The 13,650-nt window shown below is 53.2% G+C and overlaps 1 protein-coding gene across 5 annotated transcripts in view; it reads left to right on the top strand.

The window, feature by feature from the left end:
- The window catches only part of PDE4A (phosphodiesterase 4A), a 50,982-nt gene that overhangs the window by 25,503 nt on the left and 11,829 nt on the right, over window positions 1-13,650 (top strand). For 4 of the 5 annotated variants that reach the window (XM_074384635.1, XM_039466236.2, XM_074384636.1 and 1 more), the window contains 6 exons: window positions 3,846-4,037; window positions 5,458-5,494; window positions 5,622-5,692; window positions 7,459-7,508; window positions 7,685-7,797; window positions 11,350-11,443. In XM_074384635.1, coding sequence (XP_074240736.1) covers window positions 3,846-4,037; window positions 5,458-5,494; window positions 5,622-5,692; window positions 7,459-7,508; window positions 7,685-7,797; window positions 11,350-11,443 — 557 coding nt within the window. Of the gene's footprint in view, window positions 1-3,845; window positions 4,038-5,457; window positions 5,495-5,621; window positions 5,693-7,458; window positions 7,509-7,684; window positions 7,798-8,112; window positions 9,870-11,349; window positions 11,444-13,650 lie in introns of those variants that run through there. The other variant, XM_010349635.3, reaches the window with a different exon arrangement.

Here is a 13,650-nt window from a genome sequence, read left to right as displayed (position 1 = left end):
CAGCATAAGACTTTTCTTAGTCTCTTGACTAAAAGATAAGTTTGAAATCTGCTAGGCCTGCCAACCGCCTGTAATCCCAGTACTTTGGGAGGCTGAGGTGGGTGGATCACTTGAGGCCAGGAGTTTGAGACCAGCCTGGCCAGCATGTGAAACCCTGTCTCTACTAAAACTACAAAAAATTAGCCGGGCTTGATGGTGGGCGCCTGTAGACCTAGCTACCTGAGAGGCTGAGGCAGGAGAATTAATTGCTTGAATCCAGGAGGCAGAGGTTGCAGTGAAGCGAGATCACACCACTGCACTCCAGCTTAGGCAACAGAGTGAGACCCTGTGTCAAAAACAAAACAAAGCAAAACAGAAATGTAAGAAGACAAGCTTCCAGTCAGGCATAGTGGCTCTTGTCTGTAATCCCAGCACTTTGGGAGGCCAAAGTGGGAGGATCTCTTAAGCCAGGAGTTACAGACTCTCCTGGACAACATAGGGAGACCCCATTACTACAAAAAAATTCAAAAATTATCTGGGTGTGGTGGCAGGTGCCTATAGTCCCAGCTACATGGGAGGTTGAGGTTGGGGGATCCTAGATCTCAGGAGACTGCAGTGAGCCATGACAGCGCCACTGCACACACTCCAGCCTGGGCAACAGAGTGAGACTCCACCACTAAATGATAAGCTGCAAACTTGGAGAAAAATATATGATAAGGGATTTGTATCCAGAATATATAATGGACCAGGTGCAGTGGCTCATGCCTGTAATCCCAGCACTTTGGAAGGTGGAGGCAGGTGGATCACTTGAGACGGAGCTCAAGACTAGCCTGGCCAACATGGTGAAACCCCGTCTCTACTAAAAATGCAAAAATTTGCCGGGTATGGTGGCATGTACCTGTAATCACAGCTACTTGGGCAGCTGAGGCAGGAGAATCCCTTGAACCCAGGAGGCGGAAGTTGCAGTGAGCCAAGATCACGCCACTGCACTCCAGCCTGGGTGACAGAGTGAGGCTCCCTCCTAAAATATAAATAAATAAGGTCGGGTGTGGTGGCTTATGCCTGTAATCCCAGCACTTTGGGAGGCTGAGGCGAGTGGATCACAAGGTCAAGAGATCAAGACCATCCTGGCCAACATGGTGAAACCGTCTCTAATAAAAATATAAAAAATTAGCTGGGTGTGGGGGCGCATGCCTGTAGTCCCAGCTACTCAGGAGGATAAGGCAGGAGAATCACTCAAACCCAGGAGATGGAGGTTGCAGTGAGCCGAGATTGCGCCACTGCCCTCCAGCCTGGCACCTGGCAACAGAGCGAGATTCTGTCTCAATAAATAAATAAATAAATAAACAACTAAAAAATTAGCTGGGCATGGTGGCAGGTGCCTATAATCAATCACAGCTACTCTGGAGGCTGAGGCAGGAGAATCACTTGAACCTGGGAGGCAGAGGTTGCGGTGAGCCAAGATGGCGCCATTGCACTCCAGCCTGGGCAAAACCTCATCTCAAAAAAAAAAAAAAAAAAAAAAAGTATTAAGGTTGAAATTTGAAATTTTGGCTGAGTTGCTCAGGGGAGGTTTCTCTGTGGTGGTGACATTTGAGCAGAGGCCTGAAGGAGGTAAGGAGGAGCTGCTGCAAATCTGGGCTGGAGAAACAGCCTGTGCAAAGGCCCTGAGGCAAGACTGTGTCTGAGATTTTTTTTTTTTTTTTTCTTTTTTTTAGATGGAGTCTACCTCTGTTGCCCAGGCTGGAGTGCAGTAGCAAGATCTCAGCCCACTGCAACCTCCAGCTCCTGGGCTCAAGTGATTCTCCTCCCTCAGCCTCCCAAGTAGCTGGGATTTCAGGCACCCAGCACTATACCTGGCTAATTTTTGTATTTTTAGTAGAGATGGAGTTTTGCCATGTTGGCCAGGCTGGTGGAGATCTCCTGACCTCCAGTGATCCACCCGCCTCAGCCTCCTAAAGTGCTGGGATTACAGGTGTGAGCCGCCTCGCCTGGCCTGTGTCTCAGATTTTTAGGGAACAGTGAGGAAGCCATTGTGGCTGGAGCAGAATGAATGTGGGGGAAAGGGGAAGTCATGGGACAGGACCTGTGAGCTGCAGTTAGGACTTTGGATTTTGCCGAGTAAGGTGGGATCCATAGAAGGTTCTGAGCAGAGGGAGGACTGGACCTCATTTAGGTGTTCCCAAGCTCCCCCTGGTGGCCGTTGAAGGAAGAGGGCTTGAAAACAGATGGAGGGACCAGGGTAGAGGTGAATGCAGCCGGTCCTGGCTAGGGATGAGGGGAGCTGGCCAAGGAGTGGGTGAGAAGTAGACACATTCTGGATAAATGTTGGCAGCAAGGCTGATTTGAGGTGCAAAGGAAAGAGTGAATGGTCCCACATATTTTGGCCTCGCTGTCCCCAGCACAGCAGTGGGGACGGGTGCCCCCCGGTGCTCAACAAGTGTTCCATCTTTGCAGTTCTGGGTCTCCCATCACTTTTAGGGTATCTGTGTTTCTTTCTTTCTTTCTTTCTTTTCTTTTCTTTTTTTTTTTTAAGAAAAAAACACAGAGCTTTATTATTCTCAACACCAGCGGCAGCGGTCTCCGTAGGACAGGGGAGTGAGTTCTGTTGACTGACAGGGATAGGTGGCTCCTACTTGCCAGCGATGAGTGGGTTCCACAGGACCATGATGACCGAGTCCCCACGCAGGAACATCGTGGAGATGTAGTGGTCTTTGCTGACTGTCTTGGACTTCTTCTTGCCCTTGCCACTCTTGGGTGCCTCAGTCCACCTCTCCTTCATGTTCTCCAGCACCATGTTGCTGCTGCCTCCTGTGTGTCTTTCGTTAACATCCTCCACTTGGCCGGGCGTGGTGGCTCACACCTGTAATCCCAGCAGTTTGGGAGGATGAGGCAGGTGGATCACATGAGGCCAGGAGTTTAAGACCACCCTGGCCAGCATGGCGAAATCCTGACTCGACCAAAAATACAAAAAGTAGCCAGGCATCGTGGTGCATGTCTGTAATCCCAGCTACTCAGGAGGCTGAGGCACAAGAATTGTTTGAATCCAGAAGGCGGAGGTTGCAGTGAGCCGACATCGTGTCACGGCACTACTCTAGCGTGGGCCACAGAGAGAGACCATGTATCAAAACAACAACAACAAAAATTCTCCACCTGAATCTCTGCCAGGAATTCCCTTGGTTTCTTCTTCTTTCCTCTTCTTTTTTTCTGTTTGAGATGGAGTCTTGTTGTGTCGCCCAGGCTGGAGTACAGTGCTGCAGTCTCAGCTCACTGCAACCTCCACTTCCAGGGTTCAAGCAATTCTCCTGCCTCAGCCTCTCAAGTAACTGGGTTTACAGGCACCCGCCACCACAGCTGGCTAATTTTTTTTTTTTTTTTTTTTTGAGATGGAGTTTCTCTTGTTACCCAGGCCGGAGTGCAATGACGCAATCTCGGCTCACTGCAACCTCCGCCTCCTGGGTTCAGGCAATTCTCCTGCCTCAGCCTCCTGAGTAGCTGGGATTACAGGCATGCGCCACCATGCCCAGCTAGTTTTTTTGTGTTTTTAGTAGAGACAGGGTTTCACCATGTTGACCAGGATGGTCTCGATCTCTTGACCTCGTGATCCACCCGCCTCAGCCTCTCAAAGTGCTGGGATTACAGGTGTGAGCCACTGCGCCCGGCCTAATTTTTGTATTTTTAGTAGAGATCATGTTGGCCAGGCTGGTCTTGAACTCCTGACCTCAAGTGATCCACCCACCTTAGCCTCTCAGAGGGTTGGGATTACAGACATTACAGGTGTGAACCACCGCGCCTGGCCTCCTCATTCCTCTTGACCTTAACACCGTTTCAGCCTCTTGACCCCTCTTCTCGCCCATCCCCTGCAGCTTCGATGCAGAAAATGGACCGACACCATCTCCCGGCCGAAGCCCCCTGGACTCGCAGGCGAGCCCAGGACTTGTGCTCCACGCTGGGGCGGCCACCAGCCAGCGCCGGGAATCCTTCCTGTACCGCTCAGACAGTGACTATGACATGTCACCCAAGACCATGTCCCGGAACTCATCGGTCACCAGCGAGGCGTGAGCATGCCCCTCCCCACATCCCAGTTCCCCCAGGCCTGGTCCTGCTGCAAGCTGCCCTTCCCAGCAAAGAGTAGGGGACACCCACCCCCATCCTGCTCAGCAACCCCCAACCTGTCTTCCCCAGTGAAGGGTAAGCAGCCCTCTGTCCCTTCTATAAAGGGCTCAGTTCTTTTTTTTTTTTTTTTTGAGACGGAGTCTCAATCTATCGCCCAGGCTGGAGTACAGTGGCACGATCTCAGCTCACTGCAACCTCCGCCTCTTGGGTTAAAGCGATTCTCCTGCCTCAGTCTCCCAAGTAGCTGGGACAATAGGCGCCCGCCACCCACACTGGCTAATTTTGTATTTTTAGTAGAGATGGGGTTTTGCCAGGCTGGCCAGGCTGGTCTCGAATTCCTGACCTCAGGTGATCTGCTCACCGTGGCCTCCCAAACTGCTGGGGTTACAGGTGTGAGCCACCGTGCCCGGCCTCAGTTCTTTCATTAAAAAATATATTAAAATAGTGGGGGCTGGGTACGGTGGCTCACACCTGTAATCTCAGCACTTTGGGAGGCCAAGGTGGGTGGGTTGTTCCAGGCCAAGAGTTTGGGATCAGCCTGGCTAACATAGTGAAGCCCTGTCTCTACTAAAAATACAAAAATTAGGAGAGGGCAGGGAGGTAAAAAATAGGTAGATAAATAAATAAATAAATACGAAAATTAGTGGGGCGAGGTGGCACATGCCTGTAATCCCAGCCTCTTCGGAGGCTGAGGCAGGAGAATTGCTTGAACCAGGGAGGCAGAGTTTGCAGTGAGCTGAGATCATACCACCGCACTCCAGCCTGGGTGACAGAGCAAGACTCTGTCTAAAAAAAACAAAACAAACAAACAAACAAAAGCCATATTTGTAATCCCAGCACTTTGGGAGGCTGAGGCGGGTGGATCACAAGGTCAAGAGATCGAGACCATCCTGGTCAACATGGTGAAACCCCGTCTCTACTAAAAATACAAAAAAATAGCTGGGCATGGTGGCACGTGCCTGTAATCCCAGCTACTCAGGAGGCTGAGGCAGGAGAATTGCCGGAACCCGGGAGGCCGAGGTTGCGGTGAACCGAGATCGCTCCATTGTACTCCAGCCTGGGTAACAAGAGCGAAACTCCATTTCCAAAAAAAAAAAAACCATATTCACCTCTCGTCTCTCTCCCTTTCACCACTTTCTCTCTTCTATCCCGACCCACCTGAGCCACACTCCTTGACTGCCATTTCTTCCATGATCAGCCCTGGACACATGTCCACCCTTATGCAGTATAAGTGTCCTCTCCCTGGGCCCCACAAAGCCCCCTCCCTCCCTCTCAGCCTCCCTGGGGCCAGCCTCACAGAGCATCCACCCCAGAGAGTTGCTTTTCTGCAGACCCCTGACCTGCCTCTGTCCTCAATCACAGGCACGCTGAAGACCTCATCGTAACACCATTTGCTCAGGTGAGACCCCCTCCCCAAATGGTTAAGGAGAATAGAGGTTCCAACATTCTACCACACTTGAGGGCAGGGCCCAGCCCTGCTGCTGGTCTTGGGAGCACCCCCTCCTCACTGCCATTTCCCATCCCAGGTACTGGCCAGTCTCCGGAGCGTACGCAGCAACTTCTCACTTCTGACCAATGTGCCCATTCCCAGTAACAAGTAAGTGAAGGCTGAGCTGCAACAGCTGTGATCATAGGTGACGCTTTCCCAGGTTCTGCTCTCAGCCCTGCTGTGTGACCTTGGGCAGGCAGGTGACCTCTCTGAACCTCTGTTCAGACAACAGCTTCCAGAGAGCCAGAGAACCTTTGCAGCTCAAGGACCTAAGACACAGGGTTTTGTTTTTTCTTGAGATGAGGTCTTACTCTGTCACCCAGGCTGCAGTGCAGTGGCACGATCTCAGCTCCCTGCAACCTCTGCCTCCTGGGTTCAAGTGATCCTCCTGCCTCAGCCTCCTGGGTAGGTAGGATTACAAGCATGCGCTACCATACCCGGCTAATTTTTGTATTTTTAGAAGAGATGGGGTTTTACCATGTTGGCCAGGCTGGTCTTGAACTCCTGACCTCAGGTGATCCACCCACCTTGGCCTCCCAAAGTGTTGGGATTCCAAGTATGAGCCACCGTGCCCTGCCCAGAGGTTTTTATAAATATGTGGGGGTCTGGATGCATGGTGGTAAGGCCACAGCCACAGCTCCCAGGGCCACCCTGGGCCTTGACACCCAGTTGCTGGGCAGATGGCATTTCATGGGGCTTCTATTGCTCCTCTATAAAGTGATGATCACAGGCACGCTTGCTGGCTCATGCCTGTAATCCCAGCACATTGGGAGACCAAGGCAGGAGGATCACTTGAACCCAGGATTTCAAGACCTGCTTGGGGGAAACAAAGTGAGACCCTGTCTCTACCAAAAAAAAAAAAAAAAAAAAAAAAAAAAAAAAAAAAATTAGCCCAGCATGGTGGCATGTGCCTGTGGTTCCCATTTACACAGGAGGCTGAGGCAGAAGGATCATTTGAGACTCGGAGGTTTAGGCTGCAGTGAGCTGTGTTCCCACCACTGCACTCCAGCCTGGGTGACAGAGCAAGACCTGGCTCAAAAAATAAATAGGATAGTAAAGTGGGGATGACAATCATGCCTCCCTTAGATAACTGCTGTGAGGAGAGATGATGTCTAGAATATGCTAGAATATCATCCTACACATAGTAAGTGCTCAATACACAGGAGTGGTTCTTATTTTGTTTTAGGGCAAGAGGTGTGGCTGAGAGCTGCCAGTTCTTCGGGGGGTGGGGGACATAGACATCCTTGGGGCTTGGAGGATTTGTAGGGAGTTAGTCAGGAGAGCAGAGACCTTGGAAACCCAGGACCTGACCTTAAGGCAGATCAGCCATGTGGTCTTAAAGAAGCTGTTTCACCTCCTTGAGCCTCAGTTTCTGCATCTGTAACAGATTTTTCTGGGGCTCATTGAGGCTGCAAGCAGAGGACATGGCAGCATCCCTAAGACAGAGTGAGCATTCAGAAAAATGATAATTGGCCGGGTGCAGTGGCTCACGCCTGTAATCCCAGCATTACAGGGAGGCTGAGATGGGCAGATCACCTGAGGTCGGGAGTTCGAGACCAGCCTGCCCAACATGGAGAAATCCCGTCTCTACTAAAAATACAAACTTACCCAGGTGTGATGGGGCATGCCTGTAATCCCAGCTTCGCGGGAAGCTAAGACAGGAGAATCGCCTGAACCCAGGAGGCGGAGGTTGCGATGAGCCAAGATCACGCCATTGCACTCCAGCCTGGGCAACAAGAGTGAAACTCTGTCTCAAACAAACAAACAAACAAAAAAACACAGAAAAATGAAAATTGGCACTGTTCATGGAAAGGGGGAGGGTGGGACCTGGTGGGGGGACCCAGGCTGACGTTGCAGCCCCATTTTTTTTGCAGGCGGTCCCCGCTGGGCGGCCCCACCCCTGTCTGCAAGGCCACGCTGTCAGGTAGCTAAGCCCAGAGGGGTGGGAACGGTCCCCTCTTGCTGCCCCATTGGGGATCCCTCAGCCCCTTCCCCACCCAGCAGTCCATTCATCTGGTGAACCCTGTCACCGCGGGCTGGGGCCTCTGGGCTTCTGCCTATAGACCTTCTTAGTCGCCATCCTGGCTGCTCCTTCCTCAGAAGAAACGTGTCAACAGTTGGCCCGGGAGACGCTGGAGGAGCTGGACTGGTGTCTGGAGCAGCTGGAGACCATGCAGACCTATCGCTCGGTCAGCGAGATGGCCTCCCACAAGGTGCGCAGGTGGTGGGCAGAACCCTGGGTGGAGCCGGTGGGGGCGGGACCAGTGGGTAGAGCCAACCACTGGATGGGACCAGTGGGCACGGCCTGCGGATGGAGCCAGCCACTAGGCTGGACCTGTGGGCTGAGATAGCTACTGGGCGTGGCTGATTAGGGCAGGGCCAATCTCTGGGTGGGGCTGGTGGGGATGGGCCTTGTGGGTGGAGCCAACCATTAGGTTGGGCCTGTAGGCGAGGCCAACTATTGGGCATGGCTCATGAGGCGGGGCCAATCTATGGGTAGGGGCTATGGGATGGGGTCAGTCCCTGGGTGGGGCCAGTCCTTGGGCGGCAGCTTCAAGGCTTAAGCTCCTGTAGATTCGGACTTTCCCCAAGGCTGGAGGAGCCTAGTGTGTGTTGGGGGGTGTGTCCGCCGGGTTATACAGATGTCAGTAGGTGACCGATTCCGTTGGGGGGTTTTACGCTTTTATGATCTGTGGGAGTGTATCTGTGGCTGTGGGTCTGTGTAGCTGCTGGTCTCTTGGCTATGCATCTGCAGTGCTGGTGTTTTGGGAGTGGACTCTAAGGAATGGCATGCCAGTGTGTACCTGTGGAGGGTGTATAGGTGTGCACGGCTGATTATGCGGGGCTATGGGTATGTGGGGCTGTACCAGAGGGGTGCGCACGTCTGCAGGGGAGAGTTGGACCAGATGGGAATCTGAGTGTGTAGCTCTGTGTGTTTGTGAATGTGTGTGTTTGCAGGGCTGCAGGGGTGAGTGCAAGGCCCCCATGTACAGTTGTACAGACTGTGTACTGCACAACCCCAGGGGACACCATTCAGAAAACAGGCAGTATGTGTGAGTGATACTTCCTGGAGTTGGAGAGAGTAGTAGCAGCCCTTGTGGGTGGGTGCGTATCAAGACATGATCTGGAGGTGGGAGTGTCTTTGTTGTGGGGGGGTGCTTAATTGGTGGGTGGAGGCTTGTATGGGAACATACCAGTCCGAGGGTAATTGTGTCCCTGAGCGTGGGTCAAGCAACTGAAATGTGGCTGTGTCTCTGGGTATGGGTCTGAGGGTGTTTCTTCCTGAGTGAGTGGTGTCTGAGTGTGTGTGTGAATTTTTGCATCTGTGAGTGTATATCCTTATGGATTTGTCAGGGTATGTTTGTGTCCAAGGTCAATGGATATTAATAATGGTTGAAAAGTGTGTCTGTGGTGTGCCTAGTGTGTGTCTGTAAGTGTGGCTGGCATCAGTGTCTGTCCGTAGATGTGGGTCTGTGCCCTTGGATGGGGTGTGTCTGGAGGCATCTGCTATATGCTCAGCTGTGGACCTATAAATGTGTTGGACATCTGAGTTGTCACTGCCTCGGGTGTGTGTGTGTGTGTGTGTGTGTGTGTAAGTGTACAGCAGAAAGTATTTGGGTATCTGTGTGTATTCAAGTGTCAAGTACCTGGATGTGTGTGGGTGTCCCTGGAAGGTATGTCTCAGGGTATTTGTACATCTGTGAGTGTACAGTGGGTGTGTGTTTCTGTCTCTGGGTTTGTCCATGGAAGGGACGTGTCCTCACAGGGACAGCCCACCTGGGTCTGGCTGAGGCCCGTGGGGCTCTGATGCCCCTTTAACGCCCCCCCCACCCCCAGCACCACCTGACATCCCATGCAGTCTGCCAGTGCTGCAGTGAGCACACACGCACGCACACGGGTGCACACAAGGAGCTCTGCAGCCTCCTCCTGGGACCCTTGTCCTCCTCCCTCCCATGGGCACGGACCCCCCACCGCCTCCACCCACCGCTGCGTGGGGGCCCACTGGGGCCCAGGCCTGGCGGACCATGTAACCAGGGCTGCCGCCGGGAGCGCGGAGGGGAAGGGAGCCCCCAGCCCTGCTGGGCCGGCCCAGGCCCCTCCGCGGCTCCCCCTTCCACTACCCACCTGCCCGGCACCCCCTCCTGGGTGGTCGTCAACCCTGGGACTCCCCAAGCCCAGCCTCTGTGTGCAACAGCCCCAGGCGGGCTAAGTCTCCAAGATGCCCTTGGTGGATTTCTTCTGCGAGACCTGCTCCAAGCCGTGGCTGGTGGGCTGGTGGGACCAGGTAGGAGGGTGCAGGGTAGTGGGTGGGCAGGCATCCCGGCCAGCTGGGCCCCTGGTGTGGGCTTGTGTGTGTAGCTGTGCACGTGTGTGGCCTGGAGACGAAGCCTTGTGACAGTCTCTGTGTGTGGCCAGGGCTGGGTGTGGATGGCGGGTGACTGGAGGTGTGTGACTCTTCCTGGGCGGGGGGACTGTGGGTCCCTCACTGGGTGTGACTGTGTCAGTGCCTGGATGTGTGTGTGTGTCTGCCTGACTGTAGGCTTGTTTGCCTGGGTCACGGTGTGGCCCTGTCTGAGATCATCTGCCTCTGACCATGGTGTTGTGTGTTGGGCTGTGTGTCTGAGCCTAGAACTGCCTGATATTTTGGGGACATGTGACCCCAAATGTCAGTGACTACCTTATTTTGCATACCCTTTGATCTGTGTGTCTGGGCTGTGTGACGCTCTGTAGGACTGAGAGCCTATGACTGTGTGTGTGGTTGTGTGAGATTTTGTGGGTCCATCTTGTGTGGATGTGTGTCTCTGTACTCAGGGTCTCTGGGTGGCACTGGGAGGAGGGAGTGCCCTGTCCCAGCATGAGCCATGCAGGCTCACCCCTCCTGCTGAGTAACCCTCATGCCTCCCTGGACAGAGTCTGCTCCTGCTTTTGGGGTGCTGTGGCAGAGCTTGGGGGTGGGGCGCCAATGCCCTTTCTCCTCTGTGTACAATGTCACAGCAGAGGCCTGTGCAGAGTGACATGGGGGGACCAGGAGGGGCCTCCAAGCCAGGTTTTGGGTATATTCTGTTCATCTGTGCATCTGTCTACCACTCTGGGGTTGGGGGAGAGGGGGCTATGATGGGAACGCCCCTCCCCCTCCCCTGAATGATCCAACTGGGATTTCCTCAGCTCACCATTCTCCCCTGTCCTGGCCAAAGCTTTTTGTCCCCCAGAGTTTGGTTACCGCGTTCCCTTTTCCCAAACTGACCTGGGGGCCAGGACCCAGGACCCCCAGGAATGGGGTCCCTGTCTGGGAAGACTTGCATCAGGGGCAGCTCTGGGAAGTCAGGGGTTAAGGGGCCTTCGCTTGCCCCCCTTTTCCCCAGCTCAGCAGCTGGTTGGAGGGGGAGTTGCTAAGGAGACTCCCATCGCCATGGTGACGGGATTCTCCTGCTTCCCCATTGGCTCCCTGTTAGGCAGGAGCCCCTCCCTTCCACAGGTGCCCCTCTGGCTCCTCCTTGAGGGAAATGGGGAGGGAAGCCCCTCTTTCCTCACGCAGGAAGGGTTGTGCTGGTCATGACTCCCCAAACCTGGGGACCTCCATCCAGAGCTGGGAGGAGAGGAAGGGCTGACCCCCCCCCAACCAGTAGCCTCACAGGGGCTCTGTTGGCCGAGCAGAAAAATAGGAGGGACTCATGGGGTCTTCAGGCATTCTCAGGAAAGACTGATACCCTCCCCATCACCGTGCTTCCCCCATCATTTCTTCCTTGTTGACTCCTTCACCTTAGTTCAAGAGGATGTTGAACCGTGAACTCACACACCTGTCAGAAATGAGCAGGTCAGGCAACCAGGTCTCAGAGTACATTTCCACAACATTCCTGGGTGAGTGAGGGGCAGCACGTGGGATTGGTGGGGGGGACCCCTGGGGTAGAGAGGGGGCTCTCCCTGAACTTGGGTCCTGTTGCTCATGTTTTTCCAGGGACTCTGACTCTCAACTCCCCAAAGGTCAATGTCACTCTATGCAAGTGCACCTCATTCCTGATGCCCCCAAACTCTGTGAAACCCCCAACTTCTATAGAACCCAACACTTAAAATCATCTGTGAACTTAAAACCCTTCTAAACTTTAAAAGCCTCCAGGGGCTAGGCATGGCGTCGGTGTCTCATGCCTGTAATCCCAACACTTTGGGAGGCAGAGGCTGGCAGATCACGTGAGATCAGGAGTTTAAGACCTGCCTGGCCAGCATGGTGAAACCCGGTCTCTACTAAAAATAAAAAAAATTGGCTGGGCGCAGTGGCTCATGCCCATGATCCCAACACTTTGGGAGGCCGAGGTAGGTGGATCACCTGAGGTCTGGAGTTTGAGACAAGCCTGGGCAACACGGTGAGACCCCATCTCTACTAAAAATACAAAAAATTAGCCGGGTGTGGTGGTGGATGCCTGTTATCCCAGCCGTTCGGGAGGCTGAGGCAGGAGAATTGCATGAACCCCGGGGGCGAAGGTTGCAGTGAGCCAAGACCTCGCCATTGCACTCTGGCCCGAGAAATAGAGGGAGACTCCATCTCAAAAACAAACAAACAAACAAACAGACAGACAAGCAAGCAAAAAACCTCTGTATCTTAGCTGCTCACTTGAATCCAGGAGGCAGAGGTTGCAGTGAGCCGAGATCTCACCACTGCACTCCAGCCTGGGCGACATAGCCAGACTCTGTCTCAAAAGATAAGCAAAAAAAATCCAAGCTGAAAAGCCTCCTGAACTGAGTAGAACCCCACATTCAATAGGCTTTCCAAACTTGGTTTGTCTTCTCTCCAAACTCAGTAGACCCCCCCAAATTTAAGAGAGATGCCCAAAGTCAGTAGAGTGCGCAAACATAAAGGAAGCACTGTGCTTCCGAGTCCATAAAAAGCCTCCAAACTGAAAAACCCCAAATTCAGTAGGATCCCCAAACTTGGTATGACTCCCCCAATTCAGTAGACTCCCAAAATGTGAGAACCCTAATCTCTAGAAGGTTCTTAAGCTTAAGAACCTGTAAGAGGCGGAAAGAGGCGGCTCATGCCTGTAATCCCAGCACTTTGGGAAGCTGAGGCAAGAGGATTGCTTGAGCCCAGGAGTTGAAGACCAGCCTGGGCAACATAGTGAGACCCTGTCACTACAAACAAAAAAAACTAGTTGGGCATGGTGGCATGTGCCTGTGGTCCCAGCTACCTGGGAGTCTAGGCAGGAGGATTACTTGAGGCCAGGAGTTCCAGGCTGCAGTGAGACATGATTGCTTCACTGCCCTCCAGCCTGGGTGACAGAGCTGAGATCCTGTCTCAAAAAAAACAAACAAAAACCTGTAAGATTCCTAATTCAGTGGAACCCACAATGCACCAGAATACTCCAGATTCATTAGAACCCTTAAGCTCATGGGTACCTCAAAACTCTCTAGCTAAAGATGTCCTCCCAAACTCAGGATAATTTTATCCTTGCAGTTTGCCATCACACCCCAAAGGCCCCCAAATTCAGGAGCTGCCCAGACAAGCTCAAGAAAAGTGTTGGGGCCAGGTGTGATGGCCCATGCCTGTAATCAAGCCAAAGTGAACAGATCACTTGAGGTCAGGAGTTCAAGATCAGCCTGGCCAACATGCTGAAACCCTGTCTCTACTAAAATACAAAAATTTGCCAGCATGGTGGCACACACCTGTAATCCCAGCTACTCGGGAGGTTGAGGCAGGAAAATCATTGAACCTGGGAGGCAGAGGCTGCATTGAGCCAGAGATCTTGCCACTGCACTCCAGCCTGGGTGACAGAACGGGCCTCTGTCTCAAAAAAAAAAAAAAAAAAAGTGTTAGGAATTTTCAGTACTCCCACCGATGAGGATGGGGTGTGTCTTTGTGTTCTGAGGATCCAGCCAATGGGAGTATAGCATGCAAATGACCCCGATTAGGCCTCGTCATTTACTAGCTAGTTCCAGGTCACAATGGGTGGCCTGGCTGAGCTCTGGAAGCCCCTGAAAGCTCAGGAAAAGGGCTCCTGGGGCTGTCCCCCAGGCGGGCTGTGCCAAGGTGGGCAGGGGGCAGGGACATGGAGCCAGAGCCCACCCTTCCCTCT

Source organism: Saimiri boliviensis, chromosome 14, assembly GCF_048565385.1.
Source record: "Saimiri boliviensis isolate mSaiBol1 chromosome 14, mSaiBol1.pri, whole genome shotgun sequence".
Classification (NCBI taxonomy): Eukaryota; Metazoa; Chordata; class Mammalia; order Primates; family Cebidae; genus Saimiri; species Saimiri boliviensis.
Note: the sequence above shows the minus strand (reverse complement) of the source record. Positions and strands in the feature narration are given on the sequence as shown.